The sequence below is a fragment of the Solea senegalensis genome, linkage group LG1, assembly GCF_019176455.1.
Source record: "Solea senegalensis isolate Sse05_10M linkage group LG1, IFAPA_SoseM_1, whole genome shotgun sequence".
Classification (NCBI taxonomy): Eukaryota; Metazoa; Chordata; class Actinopteri; order Pleuronectiformes; family Soleidae; genus Solea; species Solea senegalensis.
The window spans coordinates 15,055,753-15,080,136 of record NC_058021.1 but is presented as its reverse complement, the minus strand read 5'-3'; the positions used below and the strand labels follow the sequence as shown (position 1 = coordinate 15,080,136).

Genomic DNA, 24,384 nt, shown 5'->3' with positions numbered 1-24,384 from the left:
CTGAGAGAGCTGTCTGGTTTATGGTGACCTGGTGTAAAACTAGAGATTTTAATGGGCTCTTTTGCACAGCAGCCATTTTGACATGTTTTAGCTGGAAAAGCACTGGTGTTATTGAGCAAATTAGCTATTGCTCTGTTCTATTCATCAGAACATGGATCCAGAAACTGAGTTAAATGGAACTCAGTTGTTGTTAACTTGATTATTTACACCTGTGATGTTCCTACTGTGACCTGTCAAAATGGCTGCCATACAAGAGACCCATTTTATTGATACCATGATGGAAAATATAGCCTGTATTATTCTTTTGGTGAAACTGAACCAGGTTTTTTTGAAACGGGAGTGGATGAAAGTAGCACCCTATGTGAGTTACTATCATAATATCAATATATCAAATAAAACTAAAACAACTGTCACTTGTATGCACACTGATGTGGCTTTTGAGGTGCCAAAGACATAAGAAACACAGGACTAAGAACGGGAAATGGCCTCAAACACTTGCACACACACAGCAAGACCAGAAACATTGTGACACTGACTCTCATTTATAACGTAGGTCACTCCCACTTGACACGTGTGCTGGCAATCACCACAATTAACCTGCACCTGTTGTGAGTGAGTCAGCGACCAGTCAAGGAGAATTGAACAGAAACGGATGACACCACTAGATTTTAAAATAAAGATTTGTAATAGATGTACATCCGTATACATGACATAAAGACATTTTTACTGTCTAGCTATGATAAAACCTTCAGAATCAGGTTAAATTCAACAACGTGTGCTGCTACTGAATAGTTCATTCATATTTCTGGACCAAACGTTACCTCTGTGTTCTGCAATTCACGTCTTTAATGCTCTCCTTGTTTTTGACTAGACATGAGATTTTTTTATAGGAATTGATTTGCATGTATGAGGGTATTTGAAGCTGTTATGATTCAGTATAATTATAGTATAATTACATTGGCTTCAACAACCACAGTGGCAGTTTCCATCAGGAACAAGTGTCTTTGTAAAAATCCAATTTGTTGCATCTTTTGAAAACCATTAGGTGTTATTATGGTGATTATAGTACATGCCAATGTTTTGTTATTGTCCCTCTAATCTGCTCTGCACCTTGTCACAAACTACCCATAGGTACAACCATGTTATAGAAGACACGCTGAAACATCCAGTAGTTAAAACAAGCTCAACCAATGTACCAATAGGCAGTTCTTTAAATAAAGGACATTCGTTTTGAATTGAACCATCTGATTTCCTCTCTCAGGTATATTGATACTGGAAAAATATCCTTGGAGGTTTTACAGGAGTGAACACTTTTGGATTGACTATTTTAAAACTCTCGTCACCACATGGACTGAACATTGACTATGACCTAAAGTGTCTCTTATAATGGACATCTTTGATGTACAGTTAAATGTCTTGTATGCCATATTGTATACTGATGTTAAAACCTTGTCTGTGCATGTATTAGAAACCTTTCATTTTTTGTATTGGTTTGTGTTTCTAGTGTCTAATTCTCCTCGACTGATTGCTCACTCCCAACAGGTGCAGGCTAATTATTGTGATTGCCAGCACATGTGTCAAGTGGGAGTGGCCTACGTTATAAATGAGAGTCAGTGTCACAAGGTGCTTGATCCTGCTGGAGACCTGATGCTTGAAATGTTGTTATTTTATGTAAAACTTTGTTCATATGGGGCGACCGGGTGCAAAACTTTTTGAGTCTGCTGTTTTAATGTACCTTACCTTATAGTTTCAGTCATTTTGTTATTTGATGTCTCCTGAAAACAAACAACATTTTCTCCTTGAAGCTATTTCCAGAATAACCATCTATATGAAGATTAAATGAAGACAAGGGTCAACTAGTGGCTATAGGCAAACAAAGCTTTCAAAGGGGAACTGTTTGGAAACCAGTTTCAAATCTTCAGGCTCTTAAATCTCAAGGTTCAAGGTTCAAGGTTTTTATTTGCCATTTGTGCTTAAACAGAAAGTCCAGGCACATTGGAAATCTTGTGCGGGTTCTACGAGTCAGTAGTACGAAACATAAACACACTTAAGGATAAATATAAATATAAGTATAAAAGTAATAATAAAATAAAATAAAAAAAATGTTGAAGATGTGGGGAAATAAAAATAAAGAAATATACAGTTATACAGCAGATTATGGGGTGTATTGCACATTTCTGACATTGCACATTTATCAGGGAGGGAATATTGCACATAATGTTACACATGGTTAGGTGAGGTAGTGTCTGGTAATTTACAGAGAGTTCAGTGGTTTTGATTTGCCATCAGTCTGACTGTGGCCGGGAAAAAACTGTTAAAAAAGCGAGTTCTGTGTGTTTTGATGCTGTCCGCTCTGCTGTGCCTCAGGTTGTACTTGCAGCGTTTGTGTTTGAGCAGAGTGTGAGCGGGGTGGAGTGAGTCTCTAATGATTCCCTCTGCTCTTTTCCTACAACGCTGCGTATACATGGAGTCCATGGTAGGAAGTTTTGTCCCAATAATCCTTTCCCCAGTCTTTATGACTCTCTGCAGGGCCTTCCTCTCTGCCTGTGTGGTGTTCCCGTACCAGACAGTGATGCCTGCGGTGAGGATGCTCTCTATCAGTCCTCTGTAGGCCAGGGTGAGAGGGCGGTGGTTCAGTCCAGCTTTCCTGAGCAGCCTGATGAAGTACATTCTTTGCTGGGCTTTTTTCACTGTGGCTGTGGTGTTACAAGCCCAGCTCAGGTCAGATGTTACCTGCAGTCCCAGGAACCTGTAGCTGTCTGTCCTCTCCACCTCAGCCCCGCTAATGAATAGAGGCTGTAGAGGGGGGGGTTTCTTCCTGAAGTCCAGGATTAATTCCCTGGTCTTGTCTGTGTTGAGGAGGAGGTCGTTCTCCTCTCCGTAGACCGTGATGTTATTTACCAGGGCCCTGTATCCTGACTCGTCTCCCCCCTTGATGAGCCCCAGGATGGTGGTGTCATCAGCGTATTTAATGATGATGGAGCTGTCCTGGGTGGAGACACAGTCATGTGTGTACAGGGTGAAGAAGTACTGTACACAAGGATTGAAACTTGTCAGTGTTGTTTTCAGAGCCATGGAAATGTAATATGTTTCTGCACTGCACTAAGGTTTATTAACCTATTTCCAAAGCTGGAAATGACAAACAGATTTTTCATGAAATTTCATGAAAATCACCCAAAGAAACACCCATTAAACCTCTTTGTGTGTATTTGATTAAACGTGTGAATACAGGATACAGGTGGTGTGTGTGTGTGCACTTCAAGCACTTTCCAGTTTCATATTTCAAAATGGATGAATTCATCGTCTAGTGCTCCATATGAGGGTTGTGGGGGATCTGAAGCCAATCCCAGCTGACATGGGGTGAAAGGTCACCAGTCCCATCACAGGGCCAACATGAACAATCATAAAAGCTATAGTCTAGTGAGTTTCTAATTAACCTCTGCATGTTTTGGAGTGTGGGAAGAAACCTGGAGAAAACCCACACACCCTTGGTTGGACAACCTGGGTCTTTTTGCTGTTAGGCAACAGTGCTAGCCACTACTCCGCCGTGTGTCCTGAAAAATGTATTGTGCAGTGAAAACTGCAGTTGTGTGTGCACCATCGAACTTGTTTTTAGATCATATAAAGGGTAAAAACTATTTTACTGGATTTAAAAACAACACTTAACGTAGATGTAGAACATGGAGATCTTATCTGATAGCTGAAAAACAACCCGTTTAAAAAGTGCCTTCAATTATACTTGCACAAAATCAGTTGGAACATGATGCTGGTGCTTTATTTAAAGGGATGTGAAGTGGGTGTGGTTGCAGTACATAATAGCTGAAGCCAGAGAAAACTCAGTGGATGAGATTAAACTTCCATCTGGGCATTTTTTTGGAAATATCCAGCAATGATCAACTTCACAGCTTAGTTTACTCTCCTTGAATTAAACAAACAAACAAAAAAACAACAAAAAACAAGGGAAAATTATAGGCAGACCATTATCAAGGAGAGATTTTATATGCAATATAAGGTGTGTTCAACGTGTTAGTGTTACAGTTTTCACTTTCATCTAAATGCCGAGAAGTCTGCAGATCATATAACAAACAAGAGAATATACCTTAAAAGATGCATGTGATCCAGTGGGCCAACACAGCCATAGCATGCCTTAAATATACGTAATATCAGTGCAGTATTAAACAAAGAACAGTTTACCTGATATTCCCATCTGGGTTCTCCCGCACACAAACGCACACACGACAACCCTTAATACAGTACGCAGTTACTCATTCACACTGAGCACAGAGTTCATACTATCACGACAAACATGGAGACAGCCAAGAGGTAACGTGAGCTAACCTGAAAACGCAGGAGACTGCGTCCTGCACAGGGAAAAAGGCTTCAATACTGAACTGTTGAGAATGTGTTTTCTTCTTTTTTTTTAAGCTAAACCTTCTCCCAGCTGGTTAAAAACATTCGTAAGTATTGGAAATGTATTGCTACACAGTGTTACTCCTTTTTTGAGTTTCTATCTATATATTTATATGTATAGTTCATAATATATATATATATATATAAATGAATATTAAGCTCAGTTTGAGGATGTCGCTCTACTTTTTAGTTTTCTTTTCTGACTTTAAGATGAGTTTTTATTTACAGGTGAGCGTCAGTGCAGTGTCAAAAATGAGGATTTAGTCATCGGTCCATGGATATCACGTGTGATAACTAAAAGCTGACGCAGGGTCCAGACGGAACTCTGCGACAGCTTTCACAGGAGACGACAGCAGCAGCAGCAGCAGGAGATGGATCTGCTCAGTAGATGAACAGTGAGCACAATGAAAGCAAAAAAAGAACCCAAACAATTGCTTACACGCATATTATTACATGTGAGATGGCACTCTGCAACATCTGCTTGCATTGACTTGCTTTGGATCCGTCTGCTAAAATGTAAAACAGTAGCAAATAACGATAATAACAACTGATCAATAAGACTAGCTCAATGATAAAAGATCCCTCGTCGCTGTTGTCACAACTCTCCCAATATTTACACTCGCTGGTTTCCACTTTAACAGGTCAGAGGTCGGGGAAGCGGCTGGGATCTTCTTTGTACTGAGCGGGGATGGAGAAAATAGACTCGTCGAATTTGTCGTAGCGAAATTCCTGAAAGGTGACGGTGGCTGTGATGGTGGGGAAGACTGGGATGTCTGCAAGAGAGGAAGGAAAAACACGTTTTTGTGATTTTTTTTGTGATCGTTCTGTGGAAGCTTCAGCCACATACACATACACACACACACACACACACACACTCACCCAGTTTGACTGGAAACCCAGGCGGGAGTTTCATCTGAACAAACTCTCGGAGCTTGTTGAAGTGTTTGAATGGAGCAATGACCTCCAACACGTTCAGTAACCTGCAGGGGGCAGAGAGAGGGTCAATGTGCGGTTTCCTTCCAAATATCTTTTCTTTACTGAAATCTCAACAAAAACAAAGGACAATCGAGCCCCCGAGTGACGAGAGAGAAGAATGTGGAAACTAAAAATTGTTACTCTTTTTTTATTGGTTCCATGATTTGATTTTTTCCATTCGATTTAATTTAAAATGTCCCTTTTACAAGGATTGTTAAAAACTGCACCGCTACATTAAGAGTAATATTTTAAATTGAGTCAGCATTCCCCCTCATAAATAACTTACATAAATACTAGTTTCATTAATTATTTCATATAGAAGATAATGCAGTGCAATACGAAATAACTTCTCGTCTGGTTCTGGAGAGCCCGGTGGTAAATTTAACATTCAAACAACATTAAATGGGAGATATTTTAACATTACAAAGCATGCAATACAAATGGGGTGTGGGGGGGGGAAATCACATTAAAAAACCATTAGTGATTATAAAGGATGGGGTTTTAGTGCTGGCTCCATTAAGGTTCATTCGGTAGAGGAGATAAAGCAATGTACTACATTATGTCCCAGTAACATTTTACAGCGCTGCCTGTAACCCATTATGAACCACATCCTGTTTGAATCCTACCCTCCTCTTCTACTCAGTATCACATGATTTAATCCTTTAAAAGAAAAAGGCTCCTTTTTCTCACATTTTGGTCACTCTTCATGAACGTCTTTCTTTCAGAATTTTACACGATCATACATTGAAAGTCACTCTCTGTGTTTTGTATGCAAGAATCCTGTGAATCAGCCTTAAAAACCTGGCTTAATTATGTCCGATGCTAACGTCTCCATGTATCTCCATGTATTCATTTGATCAAAAACAATGAAGCACTATCCAAGCCACCAAGTACAGGTTCAGCAAAACAAACACAGCTAATGTCGAGGCTTTGTTGGATTGAACAATAAAGTAAAAACACATATATTCTGTCATCACGTGGGTGGAGCAATAGATTTTGTTTACATCTCACCAGGGGGGTTCCTCCACTCACTCAGTGAAAGCCCCATGTTCACCTGGCCCAATTATCTGATCTGAATTATTCCATCTCCTCGCCACCTTCTGCAGATCCCAAGTGTATCTGAGTGTATTCACCTGGGATCAATCCGAGCAGAAAGCCTTGTACATAGATCTGAGGAGGAAGGATGTACTTACGACTCGATGCCTAGAGGGAAATCCTGGCTCATGGCCACAGTAGCTTTGAAGTTCTTCTTGCTTTCCTTGCACATGAGCTCTCTTCCAAGATGAGGTGGCCTGGAGGTGGGAAGAGACAAAGATAAACACACAGAAGAATTTGCTTTTTAATAATCCATGGTGGTTCACATACAACATTTACAGAATCCTTCTTATAGCTGCCCTTGATAAATTCTTAATCGGGGTAAGGACCAATTAAACGAGGAGAAAAGACCAGATGCTTACTTTCCCTGCTCTGCACTGATGTATTCCTCCCAAGAAATGGTGTTGGGGGCTGGAGCTGTGAGCGACTGCCTCCTCACAGGCTGCAGAGTGGGAAAATATTAGCCAACACAGCACCTTTTTAACATTATTAGTCAATCAACTCTTTCTCACCTCAAAGTTCTGTTCACTGATGCTGCCCCCTTTACTTAAGCTCTCCATGATGGCCTTGTTCCTCAGGATGTCCTCCTCACTGAGGTGCTCGCGTCGTTTTCTCGACTCCAGCACGAGACCGTTCACCGCGTAAAAGTCCGCCAGGAAGTTTCCAACTCTCTCCTGCACAGAAAGCGAATAGTCTTTGGTATTCAGGCTTAAAAGTTAAACTTTTGTGCCAAACATTGTCTTAAGCGCCACATTTAATTTTATTAAACAAATTCAATTCGTACTTTTAATGGAATGACAAAGACGCACGCACACAGATGCTTTTTGGGTCTGTGTGTGCACAGAGGTCGACAAGGGTCCTCGTGTTGTAAATTTTGTTATTCTGTATTGGACTTGGGTAGACTTGTCTGTCCAGGGTCCACGCCTGGAGTTTGATTCTGTACAGACTGTACTGACCATACACAGCGACGTGCGTGCTCCCTTTAGCACAACACTTCCCAGTCCAGATAGTGGCGTGCTGTCATTTTGGTCCAAAGGGTAAAAGGTGACAGTAACTATGGAAACTTGCTGTTTGCCAGTAGCCACATGTACAGGTCATTGATTTCCTTTTGTGACATTGCTGCATAAAGTAGGTTATCTGATGTTGGACCCTCATCTGAGCATGAACGGCACTACAGGCTTGTACGATTATACAATGGAGTACAATGGATAAACCGATTTCTTTTAGATATTAGCATATACCTGTCACTTATGGCGTGTCCACCGGGTATCCTTGCCTCGGCACGGCACGGCTAAGTTGCATTTCTAGTAGCATAGTATCTGGTACTAGGTACTTTTTTTAGTACCTGCTCTGGCGAGGCGTGACGTCACCAGACTGTCGGCCTCTAATTGGTCACAGTGCCATCACAGGAAGAGACGTCCGAAACAAATATCAAGCCGAACTGTAGATCAGTTAAAAATACTTAACAATACTAAAAACTTGGGTTAATCTTCTACAATTACCAGGGAAATGTCTAAAATCTCAATATTTAACATAGGTGTCTGGTGTATTTAGTGACAAACCCTTTCAGTCCAGTGACTGGACCAATATTTTTAATTAAGTGATTCTAGTGGTTCAGTTACACTGAAAACAACTAGCTTTACACTCGTCACTTGTTTGTGTGTGTGTGTGTGACGTGTGTAAAACAAAGTCACCGCAGCTTTATGCAGCCGTGCAGTGATCCGTGGAAATGCAACCTAAACCGTGCCGTGCCGAGGTGAGCCAGGGCCATGAGCCTGGCTCGTCTTTGCTTGCTTTGTTAACAACTCTGGACTTTTGTTTGTTTTACACTGTTTCACACATAGTCAGTAATTTCATGGATCTTTTTTTTCTGGAAAAAAAACTAAAACATGAATTACTCCATTGGTAAACCACAGTTCTCATAAGCCTTACTGTTTTATCCTCTCTAAAGAGCCAGCCAATCTGACTGCGGGAGAAAGTGATGGACTTGGTGGACAGAGTCGCGGAGTAGACGTCACTACTCATCAGAATATCCACCTCCTCTTCTGTCTCCATCTCGGACTCCTTGGAGGGAAACAAAACAAAACACAGAACGTTACTTCTCGCTATTCATACTAAACGGCTGATGACACAGTGCGAAACGGTGTCGCGACTCGCCTCATGGTGTATTCTTTGGTACACTTTGGCCTCATTGTCCAGCACCACAAAGGACTGGGAGGGCGAAGCGTCGCCTTTGAAAATGAAACTCAGATCACCGCGCTGACATTTCATGTCGGTGAAGTCTATGAGAGTGGTGTCGAGTCTAAATTAGGAGGAGAGAGATGAGAGGGCGTGTGAAAAGATTGTTATGTCCCACTTTTTAGACCTAAAAGGAGTCTGCGACCTGGATGTCTACCATGGCGACCAGTAGCTGCTTCACACACACAGAGTGAATTAGGATTTTCTCAATAGCAACAAACTTACTACTTTCCACTTGAAGTCTTACCTAATATTGATGCCCTGCTTGTAGATTTTACAAGCATCTGATGGCAGCATCCGGGACAGCAAAGGCACTAAAACACAAATGAGTGAATTAGTGTTAATGACTTCTGCAGTCAACACATGCCACATACTTCAAGACAACAACTCACCCCAGCTTTGAAAATCCCAATGTAGCTCCAGATAAAAGTCACCAAGCTACAGGAAAATTCAAAATGAAATGAATTCAACTGAGAGATTCTAATTTTTTAAAAAGCATGTTACAATGGGAAATCATTGAGCGCAAATCAAAGCCTGCAGAGACTTTTTTAAAATACAATATAATGGTGTGGAACAACAGCAGTTGCACACAGGTATTTTACTGTGGCGGCAACATCTGTGAACGAGAAGCCAGCTGTGATCCTCACCTCCCTGAGAGCTTTCAGTAATTTTGGCCGCTTATCCTCCACACTCTCCCTGGATTGCTGCTTTAACTTCCGTAGTATAGCTGTGACTGAGGAAAGAAGAGAATAGATATGTCAGTTATAGACTTGGATGGTGCAGAGTACACTTGCTGCAAGTTTTTTCCCTTATTATTCTACAATGACTTTCATTGACTGGTTGTTGTTGTTGTTCTGTGCTATTATATCCAAATTGTTTAAATGAAATGGTGCAGTCTTTATGTGAAGCACTTTGTAAAGTGGTTTAGAAAAGTGTTCGAAAGGATTATTATTATTTATCAGCCCGGCTTCTGCGCTAGAAATTATTAATCCGTTACGATACTAATTTACCAAATGCAGACAGCATGCGGTTCATGTTTCGAGTATCTCCTACAGCTCCCCTGTGAGAAGAAAGCGAGAGCTCGCTTTGTCTGTGGAGCGGCTGACTTACAGTAAATAGTATATCCTCCCTTTCTGTAACCTTGTAGAGGTGATAAGACATGCTGCAAATCAAAAACTCACAAGACCGCTGCTCAGCGTCTTGACATAATTTGTTAAAGCATATAATAAAACTTGCAAATAACTGATACATCTACACAGTTAATAATATCTAATTTTAGCTTGCCATAAGTTTTAAGACAATGTTTATACTAGGGACAAATAAGTAAAAAGGCAGAATATTATAAGAACCCATAAGGCTGGACAGCAGGGTTGGCTAATGTACTAAATTGGCATTGTGATGTTTGTACAGTAAAACATTGTGATGGCTTTGTTAAAAATAAACACATAAGTCTCTCTGTTTCTCAGATAGGAGAACTACTTAGACTTTTTTTTTTTCACTTTTACAGTTTATTTATTCATAAATCAGTCCAGGACACTGTTGCTCCTTAATCCACAATCAAGTACTCAAGAGATACGCAAGTCATTATCAGTGATTGGCTCTAGAGAATCTCAGCTCTCTGTCTCAAACTGACCAGCAAACACTTAACGCTACCAAACAAATCAAAACATCTGGCACATTATCGTAGTTATCTTGAGCAGGGGAAAATACTGGACTGTGCAAAGAAGTGCTGACAAGGCCCTCACTGCACTCAAACAGCTCGTCACTGCACACACACAGGAGCTGCTGACGCATAGTGCACACGTGTAAAAGCGAAAGGTGATGAATGATGACAGGACTGCAGTGTTTCGTGGAAAGGCTGGAATCCAAGTATTTGATAGTAAGCTCACATTATTTTCCTCACCGAGTGATCACCAGCTGTTTGCCGTATTTTATTTATCTAAAAGTCTAAACCTAAATACCCCGCTGTCACTGGAGTTTGACTGTCTTTGCATGTCCTTGCTAATGGTGTGTGTGTGTGTGTGCGTGCGTGTGAATGTACCCAGCCCCCTCTCTCTGCTTCACTGCCTCCCCTTCACCCTTGTGAGCGATGTGACCTTCTCAAAGTGAAACTCATGGTCTCAGTCCCAAGCCGGCACTGCCACACCAGGCACGGAGATTCGAGATGCATACTAACAAGGGTTGGGGGTCATTTCTCAAACTGCTAGGCCTCACAACTTCCATGAGAGGAAATATAGGAGGAGGATGCAGATGATTTACTGGACGTTATCGATGCAGCCACAAAGCAACGGCTGAAACCAGTGATCCAACAATAGTCACAAGTAAAACGGAGATGAATTATCAAATATTCAGTCTCTTTATTTGTCATTTAGCCTACATCTTTTTGTTTTAGCTCAAATATCTAGAATGTAACATTTAGATGGGTATCTTGGCAATAATTTAATATTCTAACCACAAGTATGAGCGTATAAAGATTTTAAAATTAAAACCATTGGATATTTATGTGTACTTTAGGTATATTTTCTTCAAATATGATCATAACAATTTCAACGTGTATATTGCATACTGATGCAAGGTTTATGCACTATGCAAACATGAGACACAACACAAAATTGGTATGAATGTCACAAATGCTTTCTGTGTTTAGCAAGTGTTTGTTGTTTTCTATCCATTAAGAAATTTAAAATCTTCACCATTCACTCAAGAGCAAAACTTAATCTTCAACCACCTAAAAAAAATGATCACAGTAATTATCACTTTCATCCCATTTGAATTTTTTGGCCATATCGCCCAGCCCTAATTTAAGACAAGTGCTTTGCTTTACAGAGCATGTAATTCCAGTTTTTGAAACAGAAGCTTACTATGCGCAAAGATGAGTAACATCCTTACTAATACGTGAAGGCCACCTTAGTTCCCTGATGCTCTAGGGAAAGAGAAAGGGGTTCAGCGGTGAAGTCCTACGTTTGGTGCAATCCACAGCTTGACTATTAGATGTCACTGATAGTCACTGACTCGACCTTTCAGTGAATTATACAACACGTCAAAAAGGGCAGAACAAGTGAATTAATCTCAGAGGTATTAGCTGGTGCTTTTCATGTCATCTGACTCAGTGGACGTGAGATTTAAAAGCAGCGCGTTGACCGGTCTGTAAATTAACACTAAGCCATTATTCAGGCAAAGCTCCAGCCATCTGGATGACGACAGCTCAGAGAAAATCCCAGCCTTTAGCTTTTTAGCTGGACTGACCAGATAGCAGTTGCGTCTTTATATATACTGACTTGAATTAATGACTCACACACATGCCACCACTCACAACAGTATTTAGCACTGTTGCTGTTTTGCAAACCATAAACATTTAATTCTTTCATTCATTAAAAACACATTAGTAAGCATAATAGAAAAAAATATTATAAGGATACAGAATCAGAGCACTGCTAACTTACTCATTTGTCTGTCACCATAGCTGATGGCTTCTGCTAAAGGACTCCATCCCTGTGCATTCTTTATCTTTACAGGTGCATTATGGGCCAGCAGGAGGAGGGCACATTCTGAAAGAAAAGGACAAATCATGCAGATAATAGTTAACGCACACTGACCATGTTATTATTATAATTTCAGAATGACAAGCCAAGAATGCATGTATTTTCCCGACTTATTAAGGCATGAAAGTTCAAATACATAAGGTCTTAATTATTTAGGAGGCATTAGTTTGTTATTTCCCCTCTGATCTAAACAATTGCAATCTTGCCAAATTAACAGTGTGAATCGAATGAGATGAATGCAAACTCCACAAAAGCTTCTTTGCTCATATATTGGTGACACTGCATGACATTTGTGTGCATTTTCCCTCACATTTATTATACCAATTCTCTGTTATCCCACTGCAGAGGTCAGAAAAGACATGCTGAGTGCTGCAGGAGTGTGGACAGCCTGGACACCAATTCAAAAATAGCGGAAATGACTGTGCTAAAAAAAAAAGAAGCCCTTTCTTGAAGATGTTAAAAAACTCTTATACTTATGCCACAATAAAGCAATGCTCAAACTAACCTTAATAGATGATCTTCTGACAAGGTTTTTATTTGCTTTGGTTAAACAACTTGGCTTTTAAGAAAAACAAAAAAACAAAACAAGTTCAATACATTTATTCAATCACACTAAAGTTCAGATTTACCTTTGTGGCCCAGCATCAGAGCCAGGTGAAGAGGTGTATTCCCTGACAAGAGAACCACATCAAAACAATAAGTGGAGCAATAGATGGTGTGGAAAAACAGATGAATACATGTGTTACAGCAGCCAGCCACATACTAAACAGTAAAAAAAAATAAAAAAAAAATACTAAAAGACAAGCATAAAATACAAAAACATACACCACAGCTATAAAAAGAATAGGAATAGTATGAAATACAAAGCACACACTCCACAGCTTCACTCACCAGCCACTTAGGAATGCTTTATCAACTGCTTGTTAACACAAATATCCAATCTGATGGCAGCAAATCAACACATTTAGGCATGTAAACAAGACAACCTGTTTACTTTCAAAGTAACTGAGCATTAGCAGGGTGGAAAATTGTAGTGACTTTGAATGCAGCATGGTTGTTGGGGCCAGAAACGGATCTACTGAGATTTTCATGCACCATTGTCTCTATGGTTAACAGAGAATGGTCCAGTGAGCAGCAGTTCTCTGGGTGAAATGTCTTGTTGGTGCCAGAGGACAATGACCAACTTGGTCCACAATTATAGAAATGCAGCCGCCAAACAAATAACCACTCATTATACCAAGGTATGCAGAAGAAAAGATCAAACATTGAGGCAGAGGGGCCAGCAGCCGAAGATCATAATAGGTGTCACTCCTACTACTTTAATGGGTATCCTGTGTACCTACAAACGTGGCCAGTGAGTGTATGCAAAGTGAGGAATAAAATGTTACAGTGCAACATAAAACAATGAATATTATTATTAAGTTCAGATGAATATATAAACATTAACAACTCTGTTAACAAATGTATTATATACCACACATTAATATGCAATGGGAAAATAACAGGAGCTCACCGTGTACATCTTTCTGGGAGATGCTGTGGGTCCTGATGAGAGAGGAGAGGCGACGCACGTCTCCCTTGAACACACATTCATGAACGGGGAAGTCCAATTCCTCACTTGACAAAATGATAGGATTCTTGTTGTTGTCATTGACAACGGTACCAACTGATGGCGGATTCCCATTGATGTTCTTTGCATTGAGCTGCTGTTGCTGCTGCAGCGCGGAGGATTTGATTGACTTTTGAAAAGCCTTGTTGGATGTGAAATGGTTACTTGTACCGTTAGGGATGGACTCGTTTGAGGTATCGTCGTGTGCGTCCCTTACTTCTTCATTTTTGTTCGGTTTGTTGTGGTCCTTTCGCATGGTGCGTATCTTCTCACCTGTCATGATAGCGATGGTCGTGTACGTTACCAGTTTGTAGACAGGCTACGAGCAACACGGCATAAGCAATACAAGAAAATATGATTGATAATCAGGCGCCGTGACGATTTTCGCTCGTTATTCTGCGGTGTTCAAATAACGTTACACCTGCTACACGGCTCCAGTCAACATTAGCTCCCAGCTAGCCCGCAATAAAAATTAATACGATGGGCGCGGCGATGGAAACAGAGAATAATTCTTATCATATCAAAAGACACGCGCTAAATTAACACATGCTTGAAATAATAACAAACGTGAAACGACTACATCGTTGTCTTTACCATTTCTGTAACGCGTTTTAAAATTTCGATAGATTCACTCGGCTTTGTGGCAAAGATCACACTGTACAATGAACCTGCGGAGCTAACTTATGGGCTAGCTACATACTCTCGCGAGACTATCTTGCGTCTCCCTCTAGTTTGAACGCAAGTTCGTTCGTGCAGTGGATAAGCATCCAGGGTTGCCAGGTCTGCAATATTCCCGCGGATTTCCTCTTTTTTTTACGTGTTTTTTTTGTCCGCGAGTAATAAAATGAGGGATCCTAAAACATAATAAGCGCACTGGCAACACATATTTCACTTCACGGCTCTAGCTGAGATGATTCGTCTCACACACAGCCTGTGTACCGTAAACCGTTTATTGGGTTTATACATATACTGTGGTTATTACCTACCTTGGTTTAGACGCACCTCATGTGAATTCACAACTACTTCTAATATTGTGGCTCATCTGTACACTCATAAGCCCTGAACAGTAAATGGATGTCATACATGCAGGAGAGATTTAGTGCATCAGTAAAATGATCGTCATATTTACATAACTATATATTGTGTATGTTAACACAACTGTGTCTCATTGTAAAATGCAATTAGAGAACGAAGAAAAACCAAAGGACTTAAATAACTGGGTAGTGTAAACTGCCTTTAATGCTGGAAAACTACAGGCTTGGCAACCCTGACGTCATATGTATGCGACACAATTTTTCTTCATCGTTTAGCGAGCAGCTCGCTAGCTAGCTCATACTTTGTTGTCCTTTCGATCATGTCGGCCTCAAAGAAAGGCAAGAAAGTCGTGAACCAAGATGAACTACGGCGTTTGATGAGAGCAAAACAAAGACAAACGACAGAAAAGAAGCGCGTCGAGTCTCCGTTCGCTAAATACAACAGTGTGGGTCAGCTCAGTTGTGTGCTGTGCAGTGTGCAGGTGAAGTCCGAGCTGCTGTGGCCGGCTCATGTTCTTGGAAAACAGCATAAAGAGAAGGTTGCTGAGCTGAAGGGAGCTAAGAGTCAACCAGCGACTCCACAGAACCAGCCAGTGAAAAGGAAAGCACCGGACAGCGAGGACGTTAAAGGGAAAAAGTCGAAACCACCGACGGCTGAGGCTCAGTCTGCGTCAGAGCTGCCAGGAGATTTCTTCGAGAAACCCAGTGAAAAGGCAGCTGTTTCTACTCACAAGTCTGCAGGTTTGAGTCTTCTGGCTGGAGTATATGATGAGGACGAGGATGATGATGCAGATGCTGAAGAGGCAGGTCAGCCAGGAACCTCAAACGCACCCCCTAAAAAAGCAGAAGCTGCAGGACTGCCAGACGATTTCTTTGACAGCTCCATCCCATCCACACCCGCTATCTCTCACTCTGGATCCGTGCTCAAGGCAGAAGTGCCGGAGAAGAGCGTGGAAATAAAGGAAAACACAGCCGAGGCTCTGCCTGAGGGCTTCTTCGACGACCCGGTGAGAGATGCCAAAGTGCGCAACGTTGACGCACCCAAAGATCAAATGGACAAGGAGTGGGACGAGTTTCAGAAAGAGATAAGACAGGTGAACACCAAGTCCGATGCTATCGTGGCTGAGGACGACGAGGAGGGACGCTTTGAACGTCAGATCGACGAAATCGATGAACAGATTGCGTGTTACAAGAGGGTTGAGCTGCTGAGAGACAAACGCGATGCAGTGAAAAGCAAACATGTGTCCAGCAAGGAGGAACTAATGGAGACTGAGGGTATGGAGGAGGAGGAGGAAGAGGAGGATGAAGAGGAGCTGCTGGGACTTTTGTCCCGCGATTGGAGAGCTAAAGGGGCACTGGCATAAGAGACGTTTTTCCCCCCCAGAATGTTGTCAAAACATCTAAGAGAGATATTTTTTGTATAATTCATAAGTTTGTAAATACATTTAGCAAAAGAACCTCATTGCCTCATTTTTTAAATGTCACCCTATTAAGAAAGTACAATGCAAGAACATTTAATAATGCGATACAATAAGACTTGCAATAAAAAAAACGCCTGTTAAAACGCTTCTTACTTTTGGTACCCTGCTAACGGACCCAAATACATAGCAGTGTATTCATACACTGAACAAAATGTTTTTTTATTAAGCAAGATAATCTTTATGTCTCCTTCAATAAATTCCTATTATTACCTGTAAAAATTCTCAAGAATTATATATAAATGTTAACAATTTAAACACAATGGCAATGTCTCCTGTGGCAGTTGCCTAACCAGATCTCATCAGCTAGAGATCTCCCAGATCTCTTACCATTTCTCTGCCCACAAAGCAGTTGGGGTATGATGATGTTGCAATATCCATCCATCTTCTATCACTTTATTGTCCACATGAGGGTTGCAGGGCAGCGCTGTACCAATCTCTGCTAACATGGGGCAAAATGCAGGGTACACCCTGGACAGATCGCTAGGCCATCACAGGGCTACATATAGAGACATACTATGATCAAGGGATTTAAATAAAGTGTGTTGGTCTGCCATATTTGGATAAAATAATATTTAAAAACCAAAACACACTTATTTACCTTAAAGTTAAGTTCATGGCCAAACAAAACCATTACATTACATTACATGTCATTTAGCAGACGCTTTTATCCAAAGCGACTTACAAAAGTGCATTTAAACATTTGGGTATGAATAAGAGCTAGAAGTAAGTAAGAGCTTCAAGTAGAACAAACTATGAAGTGCTAGTCATAAGTGCAAACTTTTTTATTTTATTTTTTTATTTTTTTTGTCGTCTTAGTCGAGGTAGAGTCAGAAGAAATGTGTTTTTAGTCGGCGTCGGAAGATGTGGAGGCTTTCAGCTGTCCGGATGTCGATGGGGAGATCGTTCCACCATTTGGGAGCGAGGACAGTGAACAGTCTTGAGATCTGCGAGTGCCTCTGCGATCCCCCCATGAGGAACAATTTATATTTATCTAAGTTCAAGCAGTCCTTGCCATATGAATATTGTGCATGCTGATGTTGAATTTCTGATAGATTGTGCAGCCCCAGGGACGTGCAGCATTCTCCCAAAACATGTAACATCCACCACACAAGGCCTCTGGCTTCCCATCTTAAAACATCAGCACAGATCAAACCTTTCAAGAGTGTGTTTATTACCTGGTGTCCACACAAAAAACACATTCATAAAATCCCACATGGAACCAAAATTTAAGTCACAATGGCCAAAAGCTACTTGATATTTTGAGCTCAACTGACCACTGTCCTGCAAAAATCAAGTCACTGATTATGTTAAGATTAAATTATTTGTTCATGTTACGATGTAAGCAACATGCAAAGCACAACAGAACAATATTAAATGTACAATCTTAAGATTAAGACCGTAAATGCAAATTTTGCCAACCCAATCCCCTATACAAGATAATTAGTGTTGAAAACATTTACACCATTTTTTACAGAGTACAACAATATTTGAGTATAACAACCATGTTATGTAAATAATACACTACTTTTAGGTCCATAAAAATGGAATAAAATGAATCAAGTAGAGTGATAATCAGTGCTTTCTGTACTACCTGTTAAAATTCTGAGCTAGGTGTGCATTCTGTCTACTGCAATTCCAATCAAGCAACATCTACGTCATTTGTTATTGCTACATATGCCTCGCAAGTTACCACAGAATTCTTTACGGGAGATTCAAAGTGTTTATAGCCCTTCAAATCTTGTAGGACTAAAAACTGTAACAAGTGGGAAAAAAGCCCTACAACGGATGAAACAACAGATGCACTACTAAACATACAACCCCTACTACAGCTAACTGAGAAACAACAAAAACACACAACAAAAACAGCAACTTTAGATTTAGTTTAGAAAAGAGCATACAAAAACCCTCCACTCTTGTACTCAGTTTTGTGTTTCAGATAAGTTAGTAAACTGTCTAAAAACAAAGTCTCACAAAAGGTCTGCTGATAGTAGTCATTTGTAAACATTCATAAAATTTCCACATGGAGCTCCATAAATAAGATTCATGTGAGTTGTACCAGGTGTTGATGGGTGACATCTGCGACAGATCGACATTCACAGCCTCCAAAGATGATAGATAAATAAAAGTGTTACATCAAGATGAAACCAATTGTTTAAAAGAACAAAACAAAAGAGAATAATAGCAAATTTGAGAGAGTAGACAGTAGGACCCAACATAATTCACAACACTCACGTTTTACAGTTAATGAATACAAACCAATACACTTGCTAAAATGAGAGCTCGATATTCTGCAGATTGGTGTTCAAATTTAAGATGATGTTTTGTGGCTGGGGTCCAGACCGAGGGGAGGGGGAGTGAGTAAGGAGGACATGCCAGCGCTGTTGCACACATCGGTAAGATAAAATACTCAGTTCACAAAAGTGCAGCAACGACAGTGGAAGGGAGGGAACTCCAAACACCCCTGACCCGACTGGGTTTCAATACTGTTCACTGCTGTCAGTGATAATGTGCTCAAAAACCAACAGCAACTCTCAGTTCCATTAAGGAATACATTTGGTTCCTGTCACTGTCAAAGCAGTCAAAAGTTTGAGCATCAGGAAGTGATGTTCCAAATACTTTCCTCAGGTCCTGGTAATCGAATCCGAGTGAACGTTGTCCAACCCCAGCTTGCTGGAAGATGTCCTCCAACTCTGTGAACACAAACAGTTATTTTTTAAAGACGCAAAAAGCAGGTTTAAGCAAAAGTACATCATGTAAATACACTTGTTTGCTTTGTTAGATGAGGAGAATGATACAACTTTTCTGCACACAGGGCACACAATCGGCAAGCAGCTCTAGCTCTGTCCAAAAGTAATCAACCTACCACTGCCTGGTAAAAAAAAAAAAAGTACAGCTGCTTTATGCTGGTTTTATTATTATTATTATTATTATTATTTTATTATTTATTATTATTTTATTTGTTGGCAAGAAACAGCATCTAACCCACACAACCACAGACACTTACCATACTATAGCTTCCTATTTACCAAACGCATTTCTACATTGTCATCTAACCCCTGGCAAGAAAGCCACAATGTCATACTGTTCCTGTAAAGCACAACTAACCCCTGAACCACTTTTTTCAGGGGAAAACCAATGTATAAGGGTTACTAGTAAGTTATTTATTGATCTAGGTCCAAATCTTAACAGTGTAAAGTATTTGAATTACACATATTGTGTTGGAATTAATGCTAAGCTATAACAGTAGTGAGTACCTTTCAGAGAATTGACACCAGGCAGGTAGATCCTGTCATGGCATCTTGTCTTAGCATTCCTCTTGGAGCGTTTTGTAGTTAAGAAGCGTGGATGTCTCCTTGTGAGCGGCACAGTCTGTGGCGTGGATTTCTCTGTGAAAATAAAATGTACTGAGTGAATACACGATTGAAACACGGGGGAAAAAAATCAAGTGACAGCCTGCTTTGAGCTGCACTGTACCCGGCACATCTTCAGGCGGTGCTTCGGTTGTAGTAGCATCTTTCGCCGTCTCAGTTGTTGTAGTTTCACTCATGGCTGCTGCGTTATCGTCATTTACCTGTAAAACAGATGGAAGATGGAGTGTTGAGAGTACTGTTTACTCTCAGGGTTGAATGCCATGCTCCAAAAATGTACAAAACCGTCTTGGGATGACTCACAGTTTGTTTTGAGCCACTCTCTAACGACTCCACTCTCTGACGTAGATCTGCAACTGTAGACAGGAGAACATGGAACTGCTCAGTGGTCCACGTATGGTGCTGCTCCTCTGTCTTGTTAGCTTCGCTAACTGCTTTCCTCAGATCCGTTACATCCTATGACAATAAAATAAAAATGATGTGAAGCAAATTGCAGTTCACTCTTTGATAGCTCTTGTTTAAAATACAGTGTATTTATGTACACACACGCATGCATAATTATTTGGTCTATATCATTTTCTCATCGTGTTTTGCTTGTGAAAGATAAAATAGAGAAAACATTCCACAGATGTCTTCCATGTGACCTAGTTTTACTCCAAAAATAAAGCACCTAATCACCCAAAATAGATTGTTGCTTTTTTACCATGGATTATAAAAGTCTATAAAGATTATAAAGATCTAAAACAATGGCAAGACCTTTTTAACCTTTCAAATTAAGCCTGGCAGGTAGTACAAAATCATGCGTGCTTGATGAACAGATGGCAGTAGTGAAGTACACTACTGCTTCACTTAACCACTACTGGTAAATCAAGTTATTCAGCCGATCAACTTAAAACACAAAGTACAACTTTGTTTTCCTACACACCCCTTCTCAAACCAACAATTATTTACTTTATTTAAGGATGTAAAGCACTTTGGGCGATGGGGGTTGTTTTTAAAATGTGCTATAAAAATAAACTTGACCCTGAATTTAGAGATTTAGAGAAAAAACAGCTTTTATCAATGTCTGCAGAGAACATAGAGAAGAAAAAATGACAAGCTGTCAAAAACACAACTTGTGAAAAAATCCACCGTCTGTGCTCTTGTAGAATACAAGAGCTTGTGCTGCTCTATACTACAGAGCATAGTATTCTCCTCTGATGTTTGTCAACAGGCCAACGCACTGTATTGACTTCTTAGTAGTTGCAAACAGCCTGACAGACTGAGTTAAGGCTATTCTCATCGACTGCCTCTCACTCTCACTGCATTTATTTATCATCACAGTGACTGGAGGCTGGAAATGTATTCATTCTGACCAATGAATGAATTAGTGAATGCACACAAACTTGGTAAAAAAAGATATCATGAAAGACATAAGCAACAGAATGAAAAGCTAAACTTCTGGAAACAAAAGCAGACAACACCTCTCTGTATTCTGTAGTGGTCAGACCACACCTATCCTTAAAGTCAGACAACAACACAACCTGTATGCACGCACTGTTGTGATGATCACTCAGTGACAAACGTTTAGAGATACTATACACACCCACTTGCCAACATATTCAAAGTAAATCATGTGGTGGATCCTGCCACACAGACATACAAAGCATCGAGATGCAGAAGCAGTGGGTTGGATTTTTTACAGGTTTACAGCCCTAAATATCACTCATAATATGATAATAGGTAGAGTCTCATCCAAATGTTTTGAACATTTAGACCCGATTTCAAGAAAATCTGCAAATGAAAAAGCAAATAAATGTGTTTACTTTCCATGCACAACCTCTTTGGCAATACTAGAAATAGTTGTGCGTTTACTTTCCATCCACAACCAGTTTGGCAATATTAGGAGATGATTCATCAAGATAAACAAACAGTGACTCCAGTCTGTGCCATTGGAGTGCAAGTTATGATTTACTTTTCTCATCCGTGCTTTGTCACATTTAGCTTTTACTTATTTGTGTTACCGAATAAGTGTTCAGGGTTAAAACTAAGCTATAATCATAATAATAATAAAAAAATACATCATTGGCTTTTTACCATTGTCTTTTTAAAGTCATCATCTTTCTTCTCATTTTCAAGGGCAGTCTGCATTGTCTTCACATCATGCTGGACACTTGTTAGTGTGCTACCAATTGTGGCAACACTCTGGAAAAGAAAAGTATTTGATGAGAGCAGGAACAAAAAATTAAACAGAATGTTAATGGAAAGTTTTTAAGCCTTCCTTTGTTTATTCTTTGTTGCATGGTTTTTACCTTTTGAAGCTCTTCAACTGTTGTGGGAAGACTAATCAAATCAGCGGCTGATTTCAAGTTGGCCTTCAAGTGGTTCACAGCTGAGTCCAGCAAAGTGATCTGCAGGAGTGAAATGACAGTTACATCACCATGTAGGGGTGCGTAATTTGACCATTCTATTACATAATGGACCTTCAGGATGTCCACAAGCAACTCTCAATCTACCATATCACCATAATGGTTGTCAACAGCTGTGCCGATGAGACAAACTAAATATATATAGTTTATATCACACGTTTTAATTATAAGGTCTAGTTTATACTTGACATTACGATAGGTTTCAAAGTTACGTTTAACAATGACAACTGACCTTTCTATTCATTTCTGTTAGGTTAGACCAGAGTTTAATTAAACCCTTGTCCCCATTCTCGATGTCATCAAGCTTTCTGCCCTTGTTTTTCAGGTCGTCACTTAGTTTTGGAATTTCACTTGAGGACACCTTCTGGCTGGATTCCACTGTTACAAAAACAATACAGTATATCACAAGCAATGTTAAGAACTGATACATACATGACTGTGTTCTTTGTATAGTTGTCACAAGGTTAACTGTTGGTTTGTGATGAAGAAAAGAAAGTCTTACTGCTGTGCAGCTTTTCTTTTAGGGAGTCAAGATCTTCTTTCAAAGCAATCTGCATCCAAATGAGTCCAGCACAGGCCATGACACAAGCAGCTAGTATGATGAACAAAAACAAGGGGTAGCACACACTGCAGCACTGTGTGTAGCTTCTTCTGTAAAAAAAAGGGGGAACATGAGTAAGTTAGACATGACAAATCCACAGCCTCATTTATTATGAATGAACAAGGTATTTTTAGAAGCCTGTTACAGCTCATGAGGATTGTGACTACTACTGAAAAATAATCATACTACAGTAACTACAGTACATCATGATATAATACTCATGCATACTATTGATGGATTATTGCATTTTGTGCAGGAGATTGTGTTTATGGCTTTGTTTATCTGTGAGTAGCATATCTCAGAAAGTAAAGTACAGATTTGGATGAAAATATCCAAAGACAAAGGCTGTGACCCAAGGAAGAAATTAATTGATTATGGTGGTCATCCACCACAATGAATGGACATGGAAAACCAAAACCTTACAAAAAGTGGAGTGTAAAGACACTGGGGAAACCGAGAGGCTTTGGCAGAGGTTTGTTTGTCAGTCTGTCAGCAACATTTTTATTAAATTAAAGAATAGAATTTTGAATACATTTTCTGCAGGTGCAAGTTATTGCCAAGAATTTTTTTTCAAATGTGATGATAAACCTAATATCCTGCAGACCTAATATTCCATCATATGCATGCCATATGACAAAGAGCTGTCAAACCCTTGTGTTTGGCATGTGTGCCTTACACTAACTACATTAATAAATTCATGATTACCCAATGGATATTTCTGGGGTGTAGGAATTGATCATTGAATAATTTTAAACCTTGTTTTGTGTCGTACTTGACGTTTTCTTCAGAAATTACGGTTTTGAGCAGGTACTTAAAGACATTACACATCAGTGACTATTCCCTACGTATTCCCGTTCACTGACTTGCCAAAGTTGACTCCGCCGTTCAGGTTGTTGAACTCGTCGTCGTCTGAACTCGATTCGGACTCCGAGTCCGGCGGTTCAGTTCGGAGGAGGCGGTGACCCGACCCCTTTTTTGTCTTCTTTCTCTTACTGTCCCCGAGTCCTATCAAGGCGTTCAGCTCCTTCCTCTTCTTCATCTTCTTCTGAGGGGTCAGCGAACCCGCCGAGCCCGATTTAAACCCGACTAAATCCAACGTTTTTTCCAGTTTGCTGGATGTTGTTGTTGACGTAGCGGTTAAGCTAACTCCAGGTTCCCCGTGAATTTCAACCAGGCAACGGTGGTAACGAGTATAGGAAACACATCGGACTGTGCTGGTTGGTCGCTTCTGTTGACTGACACCTAATCCCCAAGATATTCAATAGCTCCACGACATGGTGCGACTCACCCACAAAGATTCCGTAACGCTACTTTAAACGACTAGCTGCCGGCGGTTACGTTAGCTAACTCGCCTAGCATCTGGCACTATGCTAAAAGAAGCTAACAGAAGCTGTGCGCTGCCATTTCCTCTCAGCAAGGATTAAAGTTACCCGCCGCGAAGTCGCTCATTTTGGGACTCTAACAAAACGGTCTATGAATAGATCGACAGGACCTGTGAAAATTATATAACAGGATTTAAAGCTGCTGCTGTTGTGAGCTGCTGCCTGTATTGTTGAGGCAGGGCGTCCCAAATATCCCCACAGCTGATTGGTGCAGTGAGGCTACAACTTCCTCTGTTTTGGA

At 40.4% G+C, this 24,384-nt stretch overlaps 3 protein-coding genes across 3 annotated transcripts; 1 reads left to right on the top strand and 2 right to left on the bottom strand.

The window, feature by feature from the left end:
* Positions 1–3,749: 3,749 nt before the first annotated feature.
* On the bottom strand, positions 3,750–14,571 carry LOC122775096 (ankyrin repeat domain-containing protein 13C-like). The gene is made up of 13 exons (XM_044034832.1): positions 13,774–14,571; positions 12,890–12,931; positions 12,162–12,266; positions 9,366–9,451; positions 9,111–9,156; positions 8,966–9,032; positions 8,638–8,782; positions 8,413–8,544; positions 6,993–7,154; positions 6,843–6,922; positions 6,579–6,677; positions 5,290–5,390; positions 3,750–5,183 (listed from the first exon to the last, which is right to left on the bottom strand). The coding sequence occupies exons 1-13, from the start codon at positions 14,147–14,149 to the stop codon at positions 5,053–5,055; spliced, it is 1,572 nt and encodes a 523-aa protein (XP_043890767.1). The 5' UTR covers positions 14,150–14,571; the 3' UTR covers positions 3,750–5,052.
* A 582-nt stretch (positions 14,572–15,153) lies between these two features.
* On the top strand, positions 15,154–16,467 carry znf830 (zinc finger protein 830). Its single transcript, XM_044034845.1, has one exon. It carries the CDS (start codon positions 15,224–15,226, stop codon positions 16,265–16,267), a length of 1,044 nt encoding a protein of 347 aa, XP_043890780.1. The 5' UTR covers positions 15,154–15,223; the 3' UTR covers positions 16,268–16,467.
* Positions 16,468–17,534: 1,067 nt separating this feature from the next.
* On the bottom strand, positions 17,535–24,331 carry efcab14 (EF-hand calcium binding domain 14). Its single transcript, XM_044034617.1, has 9 exons — positions 23,625–24,331; positions 22,663–22,811; positions 22,393–22,538; positions 22,044–22,142; positions 21,829–21,936; positions 20,056–20,208; positions 19,859–19,955; positions 19,639–19,770; positions 17,535–19,074 (listed from the first exon to the last, which is right to left on the bottom strand). The coding sequence occupies exons 1-9, from the start codon at positions 23,798–23,800 to the stop codon at positions 18,896–18,898; spliced, it is 1,239 nt and encodes a 412-aa protein (XP_043890552.1). The 5' UTR covers positions 23,801–24,331; the 3' UTR covers positions 17,535–18,895.
* Between the last annotated feature and the right edge of the window lie 53 nt (positions 24,332–24,384).